Below are 26,195 nucleotides of genomic sequence, written 5' to 3' on the forward strand. Positions count from 1 at the left end.
AGAACTTTAGCATGGAATGAAATTACTGATTTGGATAAAAAGACACTGTATTTAATCCTCTCGTATTATTTCTTCCTGAAAATGATGAGTCAAACAAATAAAGAGACCCCCCCCCCATATTAGGTCTTAACAATTTCTATTCATTTCTTTCAAAAATGGGTATTTAAGGTTTTATGAAAAGACCACTCCCATCAGCCTTGCTGTTTTGAATGAGAGCTGCTAAACAACACTCAACAGTGGGGATCAAGAGTATTTCAAAGTTAGGGCTTGGTTCTGAGTATTCTAAGATTACTATTTGTCTAGGTAGCCGTGGTGGTGTATTTGCAAAGCTTTACCAAACTGAAGAGAGAGAAACAGAAACTGACTAACAAATAATTTTGAGCTTGTCCTATAGTTAAGTTTCAAAATATGTTGAAGTAATAGATATGAAACAAGATAAAGAGCAGAATAACAAGTCAAGCTGCACACTAAAGATAAATGGTATCCAATATAATCAAACTTCAAGGAAGGACATAAAAAGCTTCAAAAGTCCACAACGACGCTGCGATGTGCGTGATAGCGAGAGCAAAGGAAACCATATGCATTGTAATCTGTGAACTTCCCTGAAGGAAAAATAATCGGACTAAAAGAGCTTATTAAGGAAAAGAATGCTGCACGAAGGAAAACTGTTCTTTCAAATGGAGAGCTTCAGAGAAGACAAACCTATTTAATGGATTTTTTTTTTATATCAGTTTGTCAACACTGGATTGTGAAAAAAAAATTAAGGAAAAGAACTTTTAAATCTAAACATGTCTTCGCCAGTCTGTCACGAAAGAGTAAAACCCGGGCAGAAGTTGAAACATTGTTTACAAACTTAAAGGTAGTGCAATGCTATTGAACAGTAGAGTTTAGAAAGGACTCATTAAACTAAGGCTTGTCCATTTAAATGTACATCGTTGCAAACGCAAAACATGTATCGCTCGGGTGACGATCTAAATGGGCGTTTTATTAAGAAGCCATCATCAGACCACCTCCAGAAACGCATCAGTAATTTGAACATGGACAGTTTTATTTCTTTACAAAATAACTTTTCTATCCCAGCTGCTCTTGTAACAATCAAATTTCTATCTCAGGTACCAAAAAACATTTCAATCAACAAATATGTTATGTAAAATGTATTATGATATAACGTAAGTAGTTTAAAGGAAGTGTCTGTGTGAACTGATACTAGAGCCCTCAAGGTTTTAGTTGAGAGGGGAAATTGTTGTAATGTTTGTTTTTGCATAACTACATAATTTTTTAAAAAAGTTTTTAATTATAGAAAATTAAAAGTCTTGATTATTCGTTTCCAGATAAATTTTATTTGACTTTTGATGAATGAATTCTATAAGTAATTCAGTACTTTATATTCTTCTATCATATTAAAAATGAAATACATTTGAACTTTGGGCTTCATATACTTTTAACAATATTAAAATTTTATCAAACCTTTATAAAAATAATTTTCAAAAGGTACAGTTGTGAACGTCTTGTTGAAATACCACTCTTCCATACACATCAAGGCAAAAGGTTGATAATAGTGATAAAATTTGTTGATAAAAAGGGTTTTTTCTTGTACTATTTTATTTAAGTCTCCCAATCCGAAAACACATATATTTCGGACGTACATCCCATGACAGACCTCCCTTGCTGGTCCCTTGGATTGCCACATCACACCAACAGTTATCCATGACTTCCGGTTCGGAACCCCTGAAGCTGATATGAAACAAAAAACAAGAGGCCCATGGGCCACATCGCTCACCTAAGCAACAATGGCGAACTACATTGACGTAACACACTATACGGTCAGACGCAACCTATCTTCCATTATTTTCTATTTTTTCCTATCTCCACAATGTGAAGATTTCCACCAAGTAATTCCATAATTATATTTTCCTGTTCTATCATTATGATACTTTTTTTATTTAGATATAAAGTGTTCAATTGAAAATATATGTCTATGACTTTATTTATAAGCATTCAAATGCATTTTACATGCTATTTTCAGAAAAATTCTAAATATTATTGCTCTAGAAATAGCCTGGTAATAAACCTTGAATTTTTGGGAATTAACAGGTTTAAATGTTAATAAACAAGAGATGTTTGTGAAACACATATGCCCCCTCCCTTGGAAACATCCACAAAGAAAATGAATGTAAACTTAAATACCTGGATTTAAGGGTCCAAGGGCCATAACTCTGTCGAAAATTGCTCGATGTACCCAATATCGAACTTGACCTAGATATTATCATGATAAACCTGTATACTAAATTTCATTTCAATATGTTCATCCTCTGCGTAGAAAATGAGCGGAAACTCAGAATAACTAGAATTTTTGTAAGTCCAAGGGCCATAACTCTGTCGAAAATTGCTCAATCGTACCCAATGTCGAACTTGACCTAGATATTATCATGATAAACCTGTATATAAAATTTCATTTCAATATGTTCATCCTTTGCGAAGAAAATGAGCGGAAACTCAGAAAAACTAGAATTTGTCTACGTCAAAGGGCCAAAACTCTGTCAAAAATTGCTCGATCGTACCCAATATCAAACTTGACCTAGATTTTATCATGATAAACCTGTATATTAAATTTCATTTCAATATGTTCATCCCCTGCAAAGAAATTGAACGGAAACTGTTGGTGGACCGACCGACAGACCGACGGACCGACCGACAGACAGCAGCAAAGCAATATGCCCTCCCTTCTTCGAAGGGGGCATAATAAGGAATAATTTATCAAGGAAAATTATATAAAATTGAGGATCGTCTCGTGTGTCCTTAAATATAGCAAAGTTAAGTACCATGATAATTTTTTGACCTAAAACTCAATATTTTATAAAGGGGTTGGGGTGAAAATATATTGTGATATATTAATTATATATAACACGTACCGGTATATCATTTCCTACAGTTTTTGCACACATGTGAACAGTATTTGCTCATTTAAGAAAAAAAAATCATACATTTCCTAAGACGTATATCAGTTAAAAAATCAGCACCCATTGTGGGCCTACCTTATTGTGTGTAATCATAATTTGAACATTTTGAATCTACACAATTAAAGGATGCCAACATTTTATTTCATTAAAATGTTGTCTTCGAGGCCATGCAATGCATATTTATTTTATTTGATGAAAATACTGGAAAAGGTAGTTACCATTTACCTGCAATATTTCTTGTTTGGTATATTGGTATTTATGAAAAAAAATATCGAACTTAAATTAGTGTAATTTTCATTTTCCACATCTAAGTGAATATTTTTAGTGTGTTTATTTAAGATGCCAAGCTCTATGAATATACCATGCAGATGAGATACATTTCATTTTCACAGCTGATATCTCATATGTGAAAGTTAACAAAGATTGACGGACAGAGAATCGCCAGCTAGTCTGGAAGGCAGCACGCAGTGTTTGAACTCTGTGGCAAAAGTTGCTAAGGCTACATTAAAAAAACTTAATTGGTCTTCCCTTAAATAATTGTTTACCTGATGTAAATTTGTGTGACGTTTTATATCCTTACTCACTTGATCGATGAAAACATTTGACTGGAAAATGATGTCACATGATGAGTTAAAAAGCTATATAATTTAATGTATTGTCAGGCATACAGGTATCAGTTCTGTACTAAGGCCCATTAATTATTTCATATTCCCTCAAAAACAACAAACGGCTACAAACCAAGATGATTTTCTGCTGCAATATTTTCTTTAAAATAATGATAATGCACGGATATCATCATAATTATAATGTGTCAGAACTGTTTAAAAGAAGTTTTTATGTACTCGTTTGAAAAATACCAAAATTGTTGCAGATTTGAAATAATTTATCAAATGAGAAAGGACCCCAGAAAGTAGTTATAGCACATCATCCTTTTGATTTTTCTGTACACAAGTATATAATATTTAGCAAGACAATTCCAATAATCAACAAACATTTCAGCGTCAGTCGTAGAATGATAGGCAACTATTAAAAACTTATCCAATTTGTTTAATTTCCTTTTTTTAATGCATTCATACATTATATAGATAAAATGAGTTCTAATTGAGTTAGCCATGTGACACAAAATCAGTTTATGCACTGTGTATTTTGGAGAAATTAGTCCTACCCTATGACCCAATTACAACAGTTTTTAGTTTTGAAGATAACTGTAAACAAACGGTTTTGCATTAATTTGGCAGAGTTATTAAATAATTACAAGTTACCTTCTAATTGTAGTACATGTATCAACAAGAAATGTAATGATTATCGATTGTTATTTTCAATGCATGGTATATGTGTTTGCATCACCAGTATTTATGACCTCTAAAGATAACCCAGATAGCAATACAAGCTTATATTGGCCCAGCGTTGGCCCGATGTTATCATTTATGTGGGTCCAATGTCGGAAAATAACATCGACCCAATGTAATTTTGCTCATCGGCGCAGCATTGCACCAACACGCTGGCGTGACGTTGGTCCATTGTCAGTAGATTGACAGTTTTAATGTTGGCCCAATGTTGGGGCAACAATTTAATCCAACCAATATTCCCCAAACTTTGTCCTTAATTCCTTATAAAACAATCTCACAAAAATCAACAGTAAGTCTAATCTTTATTGTTTTCTCACAGAAATATAATCAATATTCAAATTTTCAAATTGTTTTTTATAGTCGATCTATATACTTCCACATCCCTTCAATCTTCTTCATTTGTTTTCTTTACTCCTATTTTCATCCCCTTTCCCAATCAGATGCATAACGAATCACAATAAATGCGCTTGGTCACTATGTTTAGTTCAGTTCCAATTTAGTTCTCTAATTCTGACCTCGTTGATAACTTCAAAAGCCCGTTTTCGCAAAATGCTGCTGTAAATTAAAAAAATAATCATATAAAATGGAAAAAATAAATTGATATAAATAGAATTGCATTTACATTATAAAATAATAATGCAGAAAAAATACTCAATATATAACGATTTAAAACAAATAAATTTGTTTGCGGGAAGGGGGTCTATTTTACTGTGCACAGTTTTAATATGTGTATCAGAATTTTTTTGCAATATTACTGCTTTTTTACTGTGAATAAGTCAATTTGAGTTTTCCGGGGAGGAGGCCAGGGGAGGGGGGGGGGGGGTCTGGATATTTCCGACCTTCTTTAGATCCGTGCAAGACCCACAGCTTCTGATTTAATATTATCAGCATATCATGCCGATGATTTATCATACAAACATATGAAGGTAGTATTTAATAAAGCTGCATTGAGGATAATTATATCATTTTGCCATGACATATTCTGATCATCTCACATCATTGATAAAAAAAATTGTGCCTTCAATTCCTACCCTAAATATTGAATATTATCATAATATTAAATTTAGTTACCTTAGATGTTCCTTAACTTGAGCCGATAAACTGCATGGTTCTATTCATCTTCACAAATAATATAGGAGACAGCCATGTCACCGTGTTTGAACATCAACAGGAGAATGTCTGTACAAGAACATTGCCTTTAATTTGCTTTCAAATTTTCATTTAAAAGTATTGAGAACATTACTGTATATCACCCATATATAATAAAAATCTGTAAAAGAACATCTGCATACTTACATTATTCCTACAGGCAGCCATGATGATAGCATAAGATCAAGTTACTCTGATGGATTTGTCAAAAATGACATCACAGTTCTTTTGGCGGTAATGTTTCATTCACGAGTGCAGAAAAGTTACTATGCATTGACACTGTATTTCATTCAAAGTGTAGACAAGTAAAATGGTTCATGACTGACACACATAATATAGTCATGTACATTTTAAAAAAATCAACAACTAAAATTCTAAATCTGAAATTAATTTGAATACAGTAACCGTTATATTTTACACATTTCACACATTTTAGTCTGTCGGCCCGACATCGGTGCAGTGTATTCGCGCCCACCGAGATCAATTTGATATTGGCCAACGTTGGCACAATGTTTATGTTCCAACGTTGGATGAACTACGTTGATCCAATATTGGAACGATGCCAATGCACCAACAGTGATAAATACAACGTTGGTCCAATGTTGGTCCAACGTCGTTCTACCAACAGCGATATGTAGCCAACCCTATAACCATAAGCCAACGTTGGGCCAACGTAAGCTTGCTATCTGGGAAGACAGTTGCGGATGATTAATCACAACAGGGTTTAACTGAGGCTGTGAAAACGTGTTTTCAAATTCATAAACATCTTTTTATTGTCTTTGGATTTAATTTACACGATTATGAACTCGGAATACATGGCTACTTCAAATTCTCTTTCGGAGGAAATTCCGGCGAAGTTACCGATCAAATATCGATTATTTCAACCAAAGTCGCTCCCTTGTTTGATCCTTGTTGACACAATTAGAAATTAATAAACAATAAAAACAGAGGGAAATGCACTTTAGTACAGTGTTAATGCATCAGATTTTATCATTTTCGCAGGTAAACAATCAACTGCATGCCTATTTACTGAAGTCTATGTTCCAAATACAAGGCGATTGTTTCCCCAAGTTAAAAAGCAAAATGAAACGAAAATATCAAAACAACCTAAAACCACCCCACAAGTGAAAATGACAACGCGTTGAAATATTTAACCTTAATTTACTTCACAATAATCGGTACCAATGTTATTTCCATGTTTCATAGATTATAATCGCACGTGAACTGTTGCACAACAAACTGCCAGCTTAAACAAAGAACCTCGTTTTCGAGATGCAGTAGACTGGCGATGCCTGTCATAAGACCCAGTCTATCGCAATGAATTGCCAGTCTACGATATATGGAATAACGAGCCATTCTTTATTAGTATTTTCGCAATTATCTCAAATTTGGAACAGTATTCGCCTTTAATTTTTGCAATTTATATTTTCCTTTACCTAAGGATAATTTATGCTAAATTACGTTAAGATTAACTCAGTAGTTCTTGAGAAGAAGATTTTTTAAAATGCACCCCCCTTTTTTACAGTTTCGAGGTTTTCTCCGCTTTGAATACAATCTGGCCTTTTATTTTTGCAATTTATATTCACCTTCTTATAAGGATGATTTTTGCCAAATTTGGTTAAATTTGGCCAGTGGTTTTAGAGAAGAAGATCAAAATGTAAAAAGTTTACAGACGGACAGACAGACGGACGGACAGACGGACGGACGGACGGACGACGGACAACGGGTGATCAGAAAAGCTCACTTGAGCTTTCAGCTCAGGTGAGCTAACAAGCTATGACATTGCATCTGATTGATTTATTTACTAATACATGTAATAAGAAAAGTCAAATACGTTTGTGTGAGAATATAGCGGTATGAGTATTTCACTTTCTTTATTTTCAGCATTTATCATAATTATAATAATAAATAATCAGGCACGTCGATTTTGAAAGTGGGGGGGGGGGGGGGGGGGGGGCAGACTCATCCAAAAAATCTTGACAAGCAAAAAAAAAAAAAAAAAAAAAGTATATAACTTCAATTTTTCTCCTCATTTCCTTATTTTCATATCAATTATTTACATACTCCCAAAAAAGGGGGGGGCCAAGTCCAGGGTTATTCATTTTTTTATATGTGAATTTTAACTGGCCCCCCTGATGCTACGTGCCTGAATAATTAATGTTAATTCCCAATGGCAATACGTAAATTAAACACATCCTACCAGAGTATTGAATGCCTGGGGCACCCAGTTCTTTGTTGAAAGCAAGAGTTGCCCAGAAAGTTTCATCTGGGCTCAAAGTATCCTCTGTCCATTTTAAGATGTCCCTTGCTTTGGGATTCCTCAAGGCAAACTCCACAAAACTTCTGCTAAATGTACCGTATGCACTTCCTTTGGCTACCGTTACGTTATGAGGGGGTGGAGCTTTGATTTTTCCCGTGGGTTCTAACTTGGATGTTTTGTAGTTCTCTTTGTATGTCTGGTTGGTTCGGTAGTGTGATGCTTTGTCATAATAGCTTTCAATGCTGATTGTCCCGTTTAATATCTGTAACACTTTCACAATTTCTGAATTAGTTTTTAATGGATATTCTTGAGCAGGTAAATTGATGAGATATTTCCACTTTACATCTGAATAGTTCAAAAGATCAGTCATACAGTTGAGGTCTGCTTTCAGTCGAGAATAACCCTGATAGATGACATCATCCAGCGTCGATGCAACGAAAACATTAGACAGACATTTTGAAATAGCTTTAATGGCGTTATGCAATGAAAGACCGGAACTACGATCCACGTGTATGCAGTAAACATTGTGAGGCCGGTATATAGCCCTGAGAAGTTTTTCAGTCTGAACAACATCTTTGTATGTTATTATGGAATATGCAATGGGAAAATCTAGTTCAATTTGTGACACTATGAATCGACTATAGTCAAAGGTATTCAAAAACTTGTCACAGTTTAGAGCAATTTTCTCAATTTGACTGTCGTTTAGAAATGAAAATATAGTGTTGTTCATGATTTCAGACGCATGCGCTATGTAGTCTTCGTTACCTTCAATGATTTGCTGACAGTCGACTTCCTGAACCATTCTCATTGGTCCAGGCCGATGTACATGTATTGGCGTTCTGTTCGGCAAGTTTTTCTCTCCTTTAGGAGTTTGCACTTTTCCACCTATTGGATGTTTGACAGGTGGGTGAATCCTCTGAACGGTGTTGTAGTGTGAAGTTACAAAAACAGTCAAGATGAACATGGTTATAAGAAAGAACAAATTGAGTTTCTTCCGCTGTACCATTCTTTGAATCTGAAATGGTTAAAAGGAAGAAAATCTTAAGATTCTTTGGCTGTACCATTCTTATATCTTAATGTTGAATTTTATTTGTTTTAGAAAAAAGTGTTTGAAAATGCATATGAAACGCCACTATCATTTATTTGACTTATTCAGGGTTTTTTTTATAGCATTTTTTAAACGGTTAGCGTATAAAGAAGATGGGTGAATAAGGCGTGTAAAATGCCCAAATGAGGAATGATTAGATACTGTAAAATTAAAATATCATTAAATCTGATAAAAAAAAAATTAAAATAATTAAAAAAAAAGTGTATATTTTACATAACTTCATGTTTATAACCCTTAAATATTTTAAATATTTGTAATAGGTCGATTTAAACTGGCGCAAGCGTGTCAAAATCTACAAAAATAGTGTCTTTTTTATAACTTCAATGCCTTTTCTTTTATAGAGTGAGTATGGCCTCCATATTTTTGTCATAGTCTAAATGTGGTTTAATGAAATTTAAACCGATTTCAATCAACAAAAATGTGGAGAGATGACCCACTATACTTTAAAAATGTCATTTTGTAGCCCAACAATTGAGCGTTTTAGAAAAATAATACACGTTCGTAAATTCGTAGCCAACGTGTCAAAAAGCATTTAAAAACGCACTTTCTTGTGAGTAAAATGGCTCAGTGGTTAGAGCACCAGAGATTAGATCACTTTATAGAGCTTTGGTTTTTAGGTTGTGGGTTCGATACCACCAAAACTATAGGATTTATTTTTTTCTTTTCTTTTTTTTTTTAAATATTTCAAACTGAATATTTTTAGAAATTGCCCTTTGGTAAACTTGTATTATAACATATCAAATATATTAAATTGAAAAAATGTAAAATTTGATATATTTTTTTCGATTTAACCAAATGGGCAGTTGCGCCATCTTATTCCCCCATCTTCTTTGTAACGCATAATTCATTAACTCTACAAATCATAAATAATGTACATAAAAGCAACAAAAATCTATAATGAAATATGGTTATTAAATAATAATAAATTAAGATAATGTGATTCAAATCAAATATAAGATCCAAAATATAAAGTTTCGACACAGATAGGTTTCCATAGAAAATTGTTACAATCATTCGTTTCTTTCAATATAATTATTATGACAGTAACGATGTTCCTTACATTTTAGAGAGAATGAGTTATTTTTTATGTTGCAAATAAATATATGCTGGAAGGTATATGTTTAAACTTATCTCAACAGCTATATGTGGGTGTGAATATTCATCATTCTAAACATGTCATTATGGGTCATCTTTTTTTTTTTTTTGTATCGAAAAAGCAATGCCTGTTCAAAAAAGAGGGGATAGTTTAAGACCAGAAAGAGTACAATTGGGCTAATTATGCTGGAACCCCGCACGTTAGTAAAATGTGTGTTGTATTTGGCTAACTGTGCTGGAACCCTGCACTGTAATGTGTGTGATGTCGGTCTAACTGTGTTGGATTTCTGCACTTTGGTATCGATTTTGTGAACAGAACTACATTGGCTGGAACTTCTGCATGTTATCAGGTTGTTATTAAACTGCAGTTGACAAGGTCAAGGTATATAGAAACTCTGAAATGTTGCCATTCTTGATTTATAAGATTTTTATCAGTTTTCGTTTGTTTTGTTTTTTATTTTTATTTGGAGTGGGTGGGGTTTTGTATTTTTGGGTTTTTTTTAGACGGGGTTGGTGGATCTTGAGAAAAAATCATAATTTATCACAAAAAGTAGTGATATTAAACACAAAGGGGTTGTTCTTAGGGAAATTTATCCTAGAAAATTACGCAGAAGTTATATTTAAAAAAACATAGATTTATACGCCAATCATTTTATAAAAACTTAGGTTTTTAAGCCGCTAAAAAGATCAGAAAATATTTCGTATTCCTCATTTGAATATGAAAATTTAGTATTTTCTATATCAACTCATTCAAAAATGCTCTTTTTTTGCAGAATATATCAGGACACATATGAATTTGTATTTAGAAGCATGTTGCGAGTAATTGTTTAAGAAAAGTAAAGTTCATAATTGATTTAAAAAACAAGAAGCCCACAGGCCTTGACGGTCACCTGAGTTCCCCTAGATTAACATGCCAGAAAAGTCTCATGTTTGCATTTTAAACTTTATTCTGAAATTAATCATCAAGACAATATGAACATAATAACAATGCATGATTTATATCCCACGACTGTGATAGTACAGAAGAATTTATAATTAAATCAATACATTTTCACTATGTGGCCATATTGGGCCTTCCCTAGGATCTAAACCCTGACCCAGGAACCATGAATTTCACAATTTAGGTAGAAAATTAATGGTAACATAATCATGCATTTTGTTTTATTCAAATTAAATTCGGGTAAAGAGTAATATTTTCTAAGATTTATTACATTTTCACTATATGGCTATATTGACCCCGCCATAGGGCCTGAACCCCTGCTTTGGGGGTCATGCATTTCACAATTTCCGTAAAGGGCTTCATGAACATCATTACTATTTTTTCTTAAGTATATATGGGAGTAGAGAAGAAGAAATTCTAAGCTTGACCCAGTGGTCATAAATTTCACAATTTTGGTAGAGGGTTTCATGGACATTATAGTTTTTTTTCCTACATGCGTGGGAAAAGAGAAGAAGATTTTTTTTAAATGGCCTTTGTTTTGCATATTTGGCCCCGCCTTTGAGTCCCAAGAGATGATAAAGTCATAAATTTTACTATTTAGAATTCTCTTACCGTAGAGACGCTTCACACCAAAAATAGTAACAATTAGCCCTGTGATTTCCAAGAAGTTTTGTAAAAAAAAAAAAAATACATAAAGGGTCGTTTTATTTGTTGATAAAAATTGGACATTGTGAGTAAAATAAGCGATATGAAACATAAGTATTTATCAACTCTTCAATATGATATAAAAAATTAAAATAGCTATATAGCTCTGTGTTTGTGTGTAGCTATTATGAACATGTCTTATTCAACCAGACGCTTTTTCTCTATAAATCTTTGAAGTTTGGCGCAGAGAGAGAGAGAGAGAGAGAGAGAGAGAGAGAGAGAGAGAGCTTTACTAGATAAACATATCGATAAAATGGTGATAAAAACCATAGATAAATATGGTTTGTTGTTTTGTATGCATTTTCTAATACATATTCAATTATCTTGTATTCAATATGTAACACATTTTGTGTTAAGTGTTGAGTATGAGATAAACATGTTGGTATCTGGACCAAATCAACCAAAACAAAGTTTCTATTTAATCCGAGTACAATATATTTTGTGGAAATTTCAACGGTCTGTAATAAATATTAATCTTCAACAGATTTTTTTTATCTTTTATTATTTATTATCTTCAACACATCTTAATACCTTTTGATTGTTATATTTCCAAAATCATGTTTAATTTGATTCAAGAAGTAAAGGGCGAAAATAAGTTTTTTATACGTGACGCCATGAATTTTTCTGTCATCTTTCAACAAATTAATTGATCTTTGCATTAGAGATACGAGGATTTTTCCCTAGCCCGTTTTTGTATTCTGCAATTGGACTATTAGCTTTGTTGTCATGTGATATATCATTAAATTTCATTTGATACCCTCTCGGTGTTCACAAAAGCAACTCAGACACAAGGAAGGCATTTACAGATTACTGTCTCATATTATTGTTTAGAAATCTAAATAGCTATTCATTACCCGTTTAATGTCCGTAATTATTTTGAACACATTATATGTAAATGTAAAGATTTTAGGCTGCCAATTTATCCATAGGTTTAAGGGTGGATTTTCCATGTATTTTAAAAAAAACCCGAGCCCGTCGTTTAAATCAGACTATTATAATATTTTTTATTAGGATAAAAAGAAAAGTTTGCAAACGTTCTTTAGACGCTTGCTTTAATATGTTTCTTGTTTTTTATATTTCATTCATTATCTTGAGATTGTTCACATTAAAAATAATATGTACTAGGTGGATAGTGATATGTTACTACAACTGAATTTTCCAATTTAAATTAAATGAATTATGTAATATGAAGTATGTAAATTCAAATTTGTAATGCAACTTTCAATCACAAGTGGAAAAAATTAAAAAACATTTTAAAATCAGGCTATCATTAAAAAATAACATAAACTTCATCGTTATATCTACCTACTGCAAAATCATTATTAATTTTTTTTGTAATTTTACATAAGTCTATATTCTTAAACATTTCTGTTATACAAAACATTGCATAATGTGTCTTAATTCTACCTTTGTATTGACATGCCATCCCATCGTAACACGTTTCACTCAAAAGGTTTGCCTGATTCAATACTTTTAATCCAACATTCCACTTTTTTTAACTTCCTTTGGTTTTGATTTGTCCATATAAATGGCAGCATACAAATTACCATAGCAATTAGCGTGCTTAACCAATAAAATATTCAAGGATGTAAATTTACAATATGAAAGTTCAAGGCATGCAACTGTAGGACCTAGCCCACTTTTTTTTAGAATGGAGACATATTAGAAAGGAGGAAAAATGTTTAAATGTTATCACAAATTAAAGGATCCAAATAACTAGAGCAGTAATAGTGTTTAACCACTGATATAAGTGAGGATGTAAATTTACAATATGTAAGTTAATATGAGACCGTAGGATATAGCTGTTTTCTGATTTTATCAACACAGCTCCTTTGAAATGTTTTATTGTGTGTTGTTCTTTATTTAAGCATACGCTGTACTTAAGCATAACAACTCCAAATCAGAAATAATATGCATGTAGCTCCACAAAAAAATTGAGAAATAGACTGCTTCTTTTCATCTTTTTAAGGGTACTGTTTTCTTTTTGTATGCTGCGTTGTGCAATGTCTTCTATCAGACCATATTTATTGTCACTGAGCAAAACACAATCAAACAAAATTCAGCATATGCTCAAATGGGCATAACACAATCACACAACCAGCAGACTATGTTGAAAACAGGATATTGGCTATATGCAAATCACAGATATTAACGAGTTGGTGTAAAGAATGCCATGATGCATCTGAGACTATAACATGTACGTTTGTAAATCACCGATGCTATTGTGTAAAGCACAACTATTTTTAAATAAGTTGATTTTTTATGATTAGGGGACAAACAATTTTGGATGAATAACTATTTTAAAAGGTGGTTGGCTTTTTTAGCCATAATATTACAGTGCATTTTTTCATCTTGAAAAATTGTCGTTAAACAGAATTTTTAGCTTTTTTTTATTTGTTTTTAAACAAAGAAAATCACACATTTGGTAGTAAAAGTTTGATTGAAAATGGCCTCTGTAAGCGAGTTTTTGCAAAAACTGATATGAAGCATCAAAGACTGCACCATGGCCTAAGTAAAGAACGTGAACAGAAGGGAATTATGATTGGCCAGCATGGTCAGGAACACACTATAGACTGGTAGACTGGTGTATATTAGTTGCAACATCCATCAGCTTGTCTAAGAGAGAATTCTAACCTCTCAAACATAATGATATACCCGCTATTAATACTTAGTCTAAGTGAAAATGTGCACATCATCTAGCTGGACCAGGGATGCATTAATAGCAGCAAATTAAATGAAAGAATAAGACGAGCCTTCATGTTTTTGGTAAGAGCTGCTGATCGAACGTACAACAAAACTTAAGTGTATTATTCTCTACCATTATAGATGGTAGAGAAATGTCAGGCTTGGTCGTACAAATTTTGTCTTTCAAATTTGTCCTTGCACGCCATAAGGGCCTATTTGTCCAAGTTTTGAACTGTCGGAGAACTGAACCTTAATGGAAAAAACAAACGATCATTTGATTGTATCAAAAAGCTTATCATAAGAAATTTTTGCAGAAAAAAGCAGAAAAAAATAAAAACAGACAAGTTGAAGTAAATGTAAATAATATAATCTAGTACAAGTAAAGGACAACGAATGAAAATTTGATCAAAGTGCCTGTTCTAGGCAGAGCAGAAAAAGATTCTTAAATTCACTCATACTGGTACAATATTATATTGAGAGCAAAGGAAAAGGAGCAATTACTTTAAAAAACTTCTTTGATTGACATTGATGACACAAAGATTAAAGGAAATCAAAGCTTCAATAAAATGAGTTATTACTCTAAATCCGGTCTAGTTAAGGCATGTTTCACGAGGATTTAAGAAGGATCTCTTCATTTCAAGGGACAGATAAACAGATAGGAAATGGTGTCCTATTCATATTTATTATGATAACATCTTGTAAACATTGGAATGTGAATAAGCTTTCCTACGAAAACAAAAAGAGCTCAGCAGGAATGTTTCCTGGTAACCGCTGAAACAGAAAGAATAATGATTATTTAAATGGGAGTAGATTCTTAAATTAGGTTAAATATACTGACATTTAAATTAAGCAGTTTTCTACGTTTGTTCTAAAATTCTTCATTACATAAGGGCTTCAGCATTTTTTTGTTAATGGTAAAGCAAGTTTATGTATAAAGGAACACTTGTATCTAACAATAGACTTGACCTATAGGATCGGTATTGGTTTCTGTCTTTAACGAAAGCTTAATGATATCCGTTTCATTTCTTGATTTTTGGCCATATAGTTATGAATTATGAACCTTTTTTTTTTTTATTAAATTTTGTTTTCAGTTTACTTTCTATAGTACGGTACATGTTCTTCACGTGCGTTGATTTACAAACAAAACATATTAACAACTATCGAAAGACACACGTGACGCGCTTTCAAAGGTCGCAAACCCTATGACTCTTTGCGACAAATAATGCACGTCGCCTTAGTTTTTCCAAAAGAAATAACAGGAAGAGGGATGTTTGAAGGTGTAGAAGGATTTTTACGAGGCGTTTAAACATTATCATCATTCACTGAACTCTTTTCCGTATTAACAGCTACATCCTTTGTATAAGGGGACGTACCTGATGCCGAAATAGCAAAGGGTCGGAAACTATTTTTTTGGTAATCTATAAACCTTCTTCCTGCATTTTTTGGCTTAAAATGTTACCAATACACACGTTCGTTGCAAAGTACAAACTGCATCTACTTTGCAGTACTTCTCCAACAATTGTACAATTTCTTATAGATTTTCTGGAAAAGCCAACGCAACAGTTTTTGATCGGCATGTTTTTTTTACGTGGCACCTGTCTCCAGTGGCGCAGAGTGAATGATTCTTGTCCTTAAACAAAGCGTGCTTACACTAGGGTATAGTTCCGGTTAATTGCTTTTACATGTAGTGAGGTATATAGCTATACAACCGATATCTTTAATCTTTAATTCAAAGAGCAAATATGCATTTAAGGAAGAAGATTGAATTTTAAAATACAAAATGCACAATTCTGCATAAACAATTTCGCGGTGTTTATAAATGCCGATAACTTTTAAAAAAAAAAATATGCCCACAGATGGAATCGAACAATGGCAAAAACACCATCTGTGACAAAACCAGCATTTTAACCTATTGAGCTGTCCAAGACTTACTCCTATAGGTGTATATATGAACCCATATTATAGTAATCGGTTTATGAAATTTTTGTCTTTTTTCTGCAAAATTCGAGGTGCCGTAAGAATATTCTATCATAATTAATTCCTTTAAACCAAACCCATTAAAACATCTAATTTTTTCAGGAGCAGGCTGGTCCTGAAAGATATCTTGGCCAAAAACAATGCAAAAATATACCATTTTACACAGAATCTGCTGTTTTTTTCAAACTTTGAAGATTAATAATGAAATTGCAAGAACAATATGATAGGTTTAAGATGCAAATTCGAAATATTAAGAAATATATACAATAGGACATTTTTTAAACATCTCCGATTTTCAATCCATCTCCAAAGTTAGTATAAGTATTGTGCCGGTCTATGTTTCCGATAGCAATATGTTTCCGATAGTCGAATTTGGAAAAAATTTAAACTACATTGTAAATAATTATATCTCGAAAACCGTTAAAAGTATTTACATGGGGTCTTCAGATTCATACAATGAGTGTTATATGGGTAATATATAAGGTACATTAATAATGGTCCCTGGGTTCACCGCCAGGTTTCAAAAATTGATTAATATTGTCCTTTCCGATATATTTTATTTTACCAAATAAAATATACAACATGACTAATATATCGGAAAGGACAATATCTTAAAAATCCTTACCCTTAAATCACGTATACATGTATTCTTGTTTCTTGTGTAATGGGGCATCATATGGTTTCTAAATTATGGCCATATGGGGTGGTTCCATCCCCCCTGAAACAGGAAGTGCCCTTATATCTCAAAATCCGATGAGATTCCCACCCAAAACTATATATATTCTTCTTCTTTTTTTTTGTTAAGAGGCATACAATAGTATGTGGGCCAGGGCTTCAGGAGTGGTCCTGACCCCTCTTTGAACAGGAAGTGCTTAAACATCTTGAAAACAGTTAGGATCCACACCCCTAAACCATATTTATTCTTATTCCTTGTGTGAAGGAGCATCGCATGGTTTGTAGGTAATTGGCCATGGCGGTGGTCCTGACCAGTACAGGGCGTAATAAAATTAAATCGTCCTTTGGATCTATATGCATAAAAATTAAGTTCATTAAAAAACTATCGGTGATTTTGTGATGAAAATATGCATAACCGTGATGCATACGACATATTTTTACAGAAAAAATTCTAAATATAAATTCTTAACTAAACAAAATAATAATGTTTGATTGTCAGTTGTAGACACTACCGTTACCTTCCTACATTTTTATTTTTGAGCTTGTGTAACATTAAAGGTATTTCTAAAACTAAGCTAGATGCTGTCATTAGACAGTAATACCCGCACCAAGTGTTTGCCCCTAAATAACACTGTTTTGTACCAGTTTCATTAAAAATGAAGGCCACATGCAAGCTCTGGTAATACATTTAAAAATTATAATTTTCATAACTGAAGGATGAGATCCCTTTCCATATGATAATACACACGAGCAGCACTTTATGTGCAATTTGGGATTGAACTGTTTGCAGTGAATTTTCAGTTAATCAATACTCTTAACATTTCATGTCATAGAAAGTATATAAATTGTCTATATAATTATTACAAACAAAATTAAAAATTGCCGGTTTTAGATTGCTTCTGTGTGCCTATAATTGTACATCATCGTGTGCACAGATTTAAAGAAGAGGTGGGAGTGAGTGGTCCAGACCCCCCCCCCCCTATGAAAATTCATTTATATCAATAGTAATTAAATTACCAAAAATACACCTTGGACCCCAATGCTCTTACAGACATGTAAACGCTCTAACTCATTGCGCTTCAATGTTAGGTAACATTATTTGGGGGGGGGGGTAAATATTTAATTAATATTTAATATATTTCATTGTTTATCTCAATAGGAAGTATACATCACAATATGCAGGTGTCCTGCACCATCTTAAAGCTGTTATTTACCTAATAAAATAGTGAAAGTGGATTTGAAGAATAGTTCATAAAAATATTTGCATGTTACAGATAACTGATCTTTGTCTGAAGTTACGTACACAACACAAGTCTGCAGGTCTCATTAGCGGGTACTAGTTTTACCAAGCTCTTTGATTAGATGGGTTCACGTGTAAACATACATGTATGTGTTTTCCATATGCAGAAAAGGATTAGTTAAGATCAGCTAAAGGAATTCATTATTGTGTTTTAATTGGATTATCATTATGATGTTGACCAATATAGGTAAGCATATGCATAACACATGTAGTAGCAGTAGCACAATCTAATGATCGAGATGCCAGCATACATAAGTTCTACTTTCACTTTATAAATGTGATCTCCCTTTGACAGCATTCTATATTATCATCCTTTAATATTTAAATAAGCTTATCATTGTTACCTATCCTATCGCATTTGTAAAGTTTCTGTCATTTTAATTGCAAAAGTTATTTTTTTCATTTGTCAGACTTGTACTATTGAGTTGACCCCATATTGACCCTGTATAAACAATTTGGTATTAAATTTGTGTATTTCATGTAAGTAAGACTAGTGTAGTCATACTTATCATTTTTATATGAGTTATAATAGGAAGGAAGGAGTATTTTTTTTCTAAATGTATTATAATGCATCAAATACAATGTAGGTGATGACCTTATGGGACTGTTCTGACCCCACGAAACAGGAAAATACAAAATATATTCTAATGTCATTATGATGCATCAAATGGTGTTAAGTACCTTAATGACCCCCAGTTGTTGTCTTTATACCCCCCCCCCCCCGCCTTTATGAAATAGGAAATGATGATACACTGCGCATGTATATTTTGTCAACTTCTGAGATCTCATGAGATCCTCATCCCTAAACCATATAATTTATTCTTGCTCTTTGTGTCATTGCGCATAAATTGTATTATAGATTATGCCCCATTGGAGACACTCTGACATTCTAGAACTATAGAAATAATAAAGTATTTTATCTTATTCATATGTAGTGTTTGATTCATGTGGGTGATTCCTAGCCTAATGATGACACTGTTTTGTTTAGGAGACTTTACAATTGCCCCAAATAGGCGAATACACATGCATATAACATTTTATTTATAAATCTTAAAAATTGAATTAAGCAATTTCCAAAATGTTAATGTGCATCAGGAGAAAAAGCAATCAAGAAAAGATTTAAGATTTGCTAATGTACACATGTAAGAATGTATTAAGAAGACTGAATCTTTAGAACCAGGTTAGATTGGGGGGGGGGGGTGAATGTGGAGTATAAACATTTATAATTTGAATCATTGACTGTTATTAATTTTAACTTGTCAATGAATACTAGTTATTGATCCCAAGGTAGAAATATGACCTCTGATCATATTTCAATAGATCATTTGTCAATTATGCAAGGTGTAATGTAATTTTTTTTAAGAATAACATTTTTTACCAGTTTATAAAAGTTTTAAGACACCCAAATTATATTTTGATTTTAATAGATCATTCGACAATTAAAGGAGGGGGGGTGATAACAGTTTATATTTGAGTTTGTTTGTGGGTGGGGTTTCCAAGTCATATATTTGACAATTTTTAATGTAATTTAAAATAAGACTAAGCCATACTACAGTCATGAACATGAATAGTATAGAACAAAACACAAACTAATACATGTATATATACATAGGAAATAATACAAAACATAGATGATTGATCTATGTCTGGGTTCTTAAATTGAATCATATATCATGTACATATTATATTATTGTTTCTTTGTTCAAGGCATTTCAGATGGTATGTAGGTCATGATCCCAAGCGCTCTTCCTGAAATTATCACATATCATAAAAACCATTGAGATCCCCACCTTAATCCATATCTAAGATATTATTCCTCCTTAGGTCACTGCGCATCAGATCATTATGGCATGTAAGATTTGACCCTAAGGTGTCATCCTGACCCCCTTAGAATCAGAAATTGTCAATTATCTTTAAATTATTGATGTTTGATGATCCTATCTCTGTTTAATCTTTATTATTAAGTCTCCCGAATGAAATTTGGAGACTTATTGTTTTTGTACATCTTAATACATGTATTATTATTCCACGTCTCCTTCTTTTTCTTCTTTCCCGCTCTGAACTTGTTTCTCAGAGATGGCTGAACAGAATTGTACAAAACTCTAGGATATGATAGGCCTGCATATCTAGTTGTGCACCCTGGTTTGATTTTTCTCATTTTGGGTTAGACAACCACTTTTCGGTGGGGGGGGGGGGGTCAAAAGGTTGTGGGGTCTAACATTGAACCTTGTAGGAAGAAATGTAGATCGACTCTATTGTAAATGGTAACTTGAAAACAGACAAAGTTAATAATATAGGGTTTTCATTATCATATATTGACTGTTACTGGCAATATATAGGGTTTATTATATATATTCATTTTTTCTGGTGTCAAGGGGCATCAAATGTTATGTAGGTCATGGGCCTTGTGGGTGGTCCTGACCCCCTCAAACAGCAAGTCCCTTAATATCTTCAAAACAGTTGAGATCCCCACCCTTAAACCATATATATTCTTGTTCCTTGTGTCAAGGGGCATCAAACGGTATGTAGGTCATGGGCCCCGGGAGTGGTCATGACCCCCCTCGAACAGGAAGTGCACAAATATCTCGAAAACGGTTGAGATCCCCACCCCTTAACCATATATATTCTTGATCCTTAAAGGGCATCAAAAGGTATGTAGGTAATGGGCCTCAGGGTTAAATTTAATTTTTCAAAACGTAATGCACATCTATGGAACAGTTCCTATCATATCCCAAGATATGATGTGTCTATCCATTAAATCATAAAAGGAGTTCTAAGATCTATGTTTTTTTGAAGTGATAAACGTCAATTTTCTGCTACTATTTGACTCCTTGGATGAAATTTAAATTTTTAAAACCTTATTGCACATCTATAGGACAGCCCGAATTATATCCCAAGAGATGACGTAACTACTCCAAAAGTTGTAAGAGGAGTTCTAGCAACCATACTTTTTTGGCAAAAAAACGTCATTTTTTGTTGCCCACTGATCCCCTTAATAAAAAAAATTCTGAAACCTGATCACACTTCAATATGACCTTCCCAATCATATTCTAGAAGATCATTTGGTTACTGCCAAAAAAATGACGTTTTTGAAACCAGTTTTTGGTTAAAAAACGTCATTTTTCAGCCATTAAATGACCACAAGGACAAAATTGAAAATTCTGAAACCTTATTGCGCATCTATAAGATACCCTAAAGCATATTCCAACAGATGATTTGTCTACTGTTGAAAATGTAGGAGGAGTTCGAGGAAGAAGGTTTTTTGTGAAAAAACATCATTTTTTACCAATTATTTGACCCCCAGGACTAACAGAGAATTTTTGAAACCTTTTTACAAAACAACATGATTAACCCCAATCAAACTCCAAGAGTTCAGTTTGCTGGTTTATATGATGTAAGAGTAGTTTGAAAAAGTAAAACGTGACAGACGGACGGACGGACGGAACAGGGTAACAACAATATACCCGAACTTTCTTTAGAAAGTGCGGGTATAACTAGATTTTAGTTTAAAAATGTACCAGCTGCTATGAGAACATTAGTTGTTAGATAACCTTGAGTATTAATTTGTAATATTTACATTTCAACTGGCTTTGAATGTGATAACATTACGAATCAGTTTTGAAGCCTATAGGCCAATAATTTCATAAAAGATGGGCGACACAAAATGAGCGTGTCTTAAAACATAACCGTAAAACGGTATTGGCTGCGCCGTGTAGCATTTGTTACCTGAAAAAAATTAGTTATTTTTAAATTGTAGAAATTGGAAATTATATAAATATAAGAAATAAGAAATCATTCTTGGAATATTATGTGGTAATAATTTTGGTCGGAGCGTGGACAAATTAATCATAAAGCCCTGGATTTGACCACGTCCCGATCTAAATTATCACTTCATAATACACTAATAATGATTCCGTATTACTTAATTAAAAGATCAAAAGCTCAGATTGTTGCCATTAGTCATGATGGAGTCCCAAAGAAATTTAAAACTGTCATTGTGCCATTTTTACTTTCGGTTACAATAGCAACAGGCCCACATAAAGACAATTAAATGGTTTTAAGCTTTTTAACAAAGTCTGTAAAGTATGAAAATAAAATCGGTGGCCACGCTTGGTCACCGATTTTTGATTCTTACATAAAATTGATCTTTAAATCGTTCACATAATACAATTGACCGCCTTCTTGCGACCGTTAAGAATCAAGCAACTGCGTTGACTAATATACTGTAATATTTGCATAGCCATTGCTCTTTCCCACTGTAAGTCCGTACGGAGAAGCTGCAATTATTTCTCTATAATCGCAATTGCTCTGTCTGTATACTATGACGTCATAAAGGTGTGACGTCATATACTTTTCCATGACGTTAAAGATTTAAACCACTATACGATACATCATATGTTTTTCTCCAACTCCATAAAATTGATATATTTAATTAAAACATGATGTCTTATAATAACACTTTAAAGGAATGACTGTTATAACATATCATTGATTCTGTTAACAAATCGATCTATGTGAATAGAAAAGATACATTACAGTCTGAATGTTTATTTTTGATGCACTAGCTAAATGTCAAGGTCTATAGGCTAATACAGGCCTAACAGGGTATTTGCGAGTGGCAAAATGCAAATATAAGTAATAAACAACGATTATTTAGTGAACATGGCGTTATGAATAGCAACTGCTCTGCTGGCATATTTTCCATGATGCGCGCTATGCCAACAGAGCAATTGCTTTTCATAACGCCATGTTCGTTAAATAACGTTGTTTATTTCTTAAATAAACTACGGGTTACATTACCTCTCTCGAGTCATAAAATCCTAATTGAACTTTCTGAATCTTAGCAATCCAATATCAAACTGTATATCTTATCACTGTTCATATGATGACATAATTTCTTCCTTTTTCCGAAGGTTTTTTCCAGATAACCTGTGTCAACAAGCAACCCATGTTGCCATCAATAATAAATAACATCGTTTGAGCGGGGGGGGGGCGTTAGTAGACAGAATAAATATTTCAGGCATTGAAGCAAAATCACGTCATTTGCAGGTTACCAGTATTATGTCATAGTGGTGTTGAATGCAATTAACTGGGGGTTTTTTATTTCTTAAAGAAGTCTTTCGAAAATGTTTTGTCGTATGATATGGATTAACCATTTTATAGAAAACTTTTATTTAAATGTAAATCTAGAGAATGTGTATCTGAAGGAGAAACAAAACGCTAGCTTTGAATCAAAAAATATTAAGTCCTTAAATAATTAATAAATCCTAGAGTAATATATTAGTTGGAATTACAACGGTTTGTAATTAATTTTAATCTTCGATAGATTTTAATACCTTTTGATGGTTATATTGTATTCACTAATTTACCCATGTATACCAGATTGCTCAGAATGTCAATATGATATGTTTATATAAACAACATAGAATATGTTGCTTAATCTGAAAGTATAATTTTCAATTAAATCAATTATGTTGTATGAAGGAGAGGTATTGATAATTGAAATTCAAAATATGAAACTTTTAATTTTAACTGTATAAAAAAGGAAAACATGTCAAGATCATTCTACCATAAAAAAAACTTTTGATTGATATATCTTAGATTTTACATTACCATTATATATACCTTCTGCAACATTTTTAATGCGTAAAGCTATAAGTCTTACATTATGTAGCAAATAAAACGAGGAATATGACCTTAACAGATGCTTCTAAATTGTACAGACATTGAGTTACCATAGCTGTTTGATGTATTGCCATACCATCGTTACACGTCTAATGGATTCAATGCGCACTATTAATCAGAATTGAGGCACACTTCCTAGAGGGGTGGGGGGATAAAAACGTTTAAATGTTATCACAAATTCAAAACCCGAATTACTAGAGCAATAAATATGTTTAACCAATGAAATAAATAATACCCCTGCAAATGTTATTGTCTTCTATATTAAGACCACGTGGCCTTATTTGACCCTTTCAGTTTCTCAGTAAAAATCGTGCCTCGTGTTTATAGTCTATTTTCTAGAATCTTGATACTTGTAGTCAAATATAAAATCTAGACTTTTATCGATTTTAAACTCCATCTTCATTAACTGGAAGTTAAAATTGGTTCTGAAAATAAATGTGAGAATAAAAAATGTCCTGCTGTTGCAACAATAAACGTGCTTAGTAGCGATCTCCCCTAAGGATTAATTTTTGATCCGCACCTGAGTTACATGTAGTAGTAGCATCAATAGTGAAACAAACTATACTATTTTATGTAGATTGTTCCTTGAAAATGGCTCGATATAATACGTTTTTATACAAAACAGACACCAATTCTTTTTTAAAAAAAAAAACATGGTATTGCACAACTAAAGCATCAAACATGGCTACTTTTTTTATCAAGCAACCCAATGTTTATAATATCAACCACGTGTAGAATGGTTAAACAAGAACGATAACTTTGTTCTAAATATCATCGATCAATTTAAATAACCACTAGATGATGAAATAAGACATATATCTAAATGATTAACATGTTTTAACATAATTCAAAGTAGGATATTATTTGAAAAACAGCCCGTACTGACGTATTTTGAGAATATTATATTTCCGCTCGGAATTTTACAAGAATTTAACAAATTCCGGGGAAGCACCTCTGGATTTATTAATACTTAGCAACAATAAAGAAAGCATTACGAACACATTTGCAGGGGTGAATAAGGATGTAAATTTACAATATGTAAGTTAACATGAGACCAAAGGATCTAGCTGTTTCCTTATTGTTTTGAACACAACTCTTTTTTGAATGTTTCATTGTGTGTTGTACTTTAATAGACCATATGATGTCCTTGTGCATAACAGCTTCAAATCAGAAACAATGTGCATATAAAACCACATATTTAAAGGAATAAATTGTTCTTTCTCATTTTTCAAGAGTATAGTTCTCTTTTGTATGTTGCTTTGAGCAATGTCTTATGTGAGAATATATTATGCTGTCCTTGAGCAAAACATTATTAAACAAACATCAGAGTATGCTGAAATCATACAACCAGCAGGCTATGCTGAGAACAAAGTCTTGGCTGCTTGTAAATCACCAATGTTACTATGAATTGCATACTTTTTTTTCTTGTTTGATGATTGGATTATGAACATATTTTGGATGAATAGTTTTTTATATTCATAAAGATTGTTGCCTTTCCTAGCCAAGATATCGATATAACAGTGCATTTTTGCAGTTTTGAAAAATTAACATTTATAACTAATAAAACTCTTAGTTTGATTTGTTTTAAAATAGATAATTCCACATTTGCCAGTGAAAGTTAAAAACAAAAATAGCATCTGTTAACGAGTTTTTGCAAAGAATGATATGAAGCTTCTAAGACTACACCATGGCTAAAGTAAACAACGTGAACAGAAGAGAATTAACACTGGCAAACATGGTCAGAAACACACTATAGACTGATGTGGATTAGTTAAAGCACTCATCAGGTAGTCTTAGAGAGAATTCAAACCCTTCAAACTAGCTGCAGGTCTGTTTAAGAGAAATTTAATGGTACTTGTTGTTTTCACAGAATTTGCGTATAAATAAGGTAAAGTAGTCGAAAACTAGCGCACGTTTTTCTGCGCAATAAATATACAATTTTTTCTGTAGGTGGCCCTGTTGCTCCCAGGTCTTCCATCCGAATTTTTTCAGACCGGGAGCTACAGACCCGCAGCTACCCTCAAACATGACATACTCACCACCAGCACTTGACGACTACGCGAGTTAAAATCTGCAAATCACATGGATCAGAACATAAATAGGAGCAGAGAAGACGGAAGAGTAAGACGAGCCTCGCTCTCTTAGGTGAGAGCTGTTTATAAAACGCACAACAAAAGGTTCATTATAAACGCGATGGTAGAGAAAAGTGGCTTGGTCGTCGAAATTTTGTCTTTTAAATAAGCAAAGGACTATATATGGTTTGAGCCTAAAATGGCCCCCTTAAATGAACATTGTCATTTTACTGTA

At 33.0% G+C, this 26,195-nt stretch overlaps 1 protein-coding gene across 2 annotated transcripts; it reads right to left on the reverse strand.

Moving 5' to 3' along the window:
- Positions 1–1,183: 1,183 nt before the first annotated feature.
- On the reverse strand, positions 1,184–23,080 carry LOC128164505 (N-acetyllactosaminide beta-1,6-N-acetylglucosaminyl-transferase-like). 2 transcript variants are annotated; one of them, XM_052828503.1, is made up of 3 exons: positions 23,004–23,080; positions 7,659–8,733; positions 1,184–1,734 (listed from the first exon to the last, which is right to left on the reverse strand). In XM_052828503.1, exons 2-3 carry the CDS (start codon positions 8,722–8,724, stop codon positions 1,451–1,453), a joined length of 1,350 nt encoding a protein of 449 aa, XP_052684463.1. In that variant the 5' UTR covers positions 8,725–8,733; positions 23,004–23,080; the 3' UTR covers positions 1,184–1,450. The 2 variants fall into 2 exon arrangements, with proteins under 2 accessions (XP_052684463.1, XP_052684389.1); XM_052828429.1 differs by lacking the exon at positions 23,004–23,080 and adding an exon at positions 12,974–13,104.
- Between the last annotated feature and the right edge of the window lie 3,115 nt (positions 23,081–26,195).

This window comes from Crassostrea angulata, chromosome 1 (genome assembly GCF_025612915.1).
Source record: "Crassostrea angulata isolate pt1a10 chromosome 1, ASM2561291v2, whole genome shotgun sequence".
NCBI classification, from domain to species: Eukaryota; Metazoa; Mollusca; class Bivalvia; order Ostreida; family Ostreidae; genus Magallana; species Magallana angulata.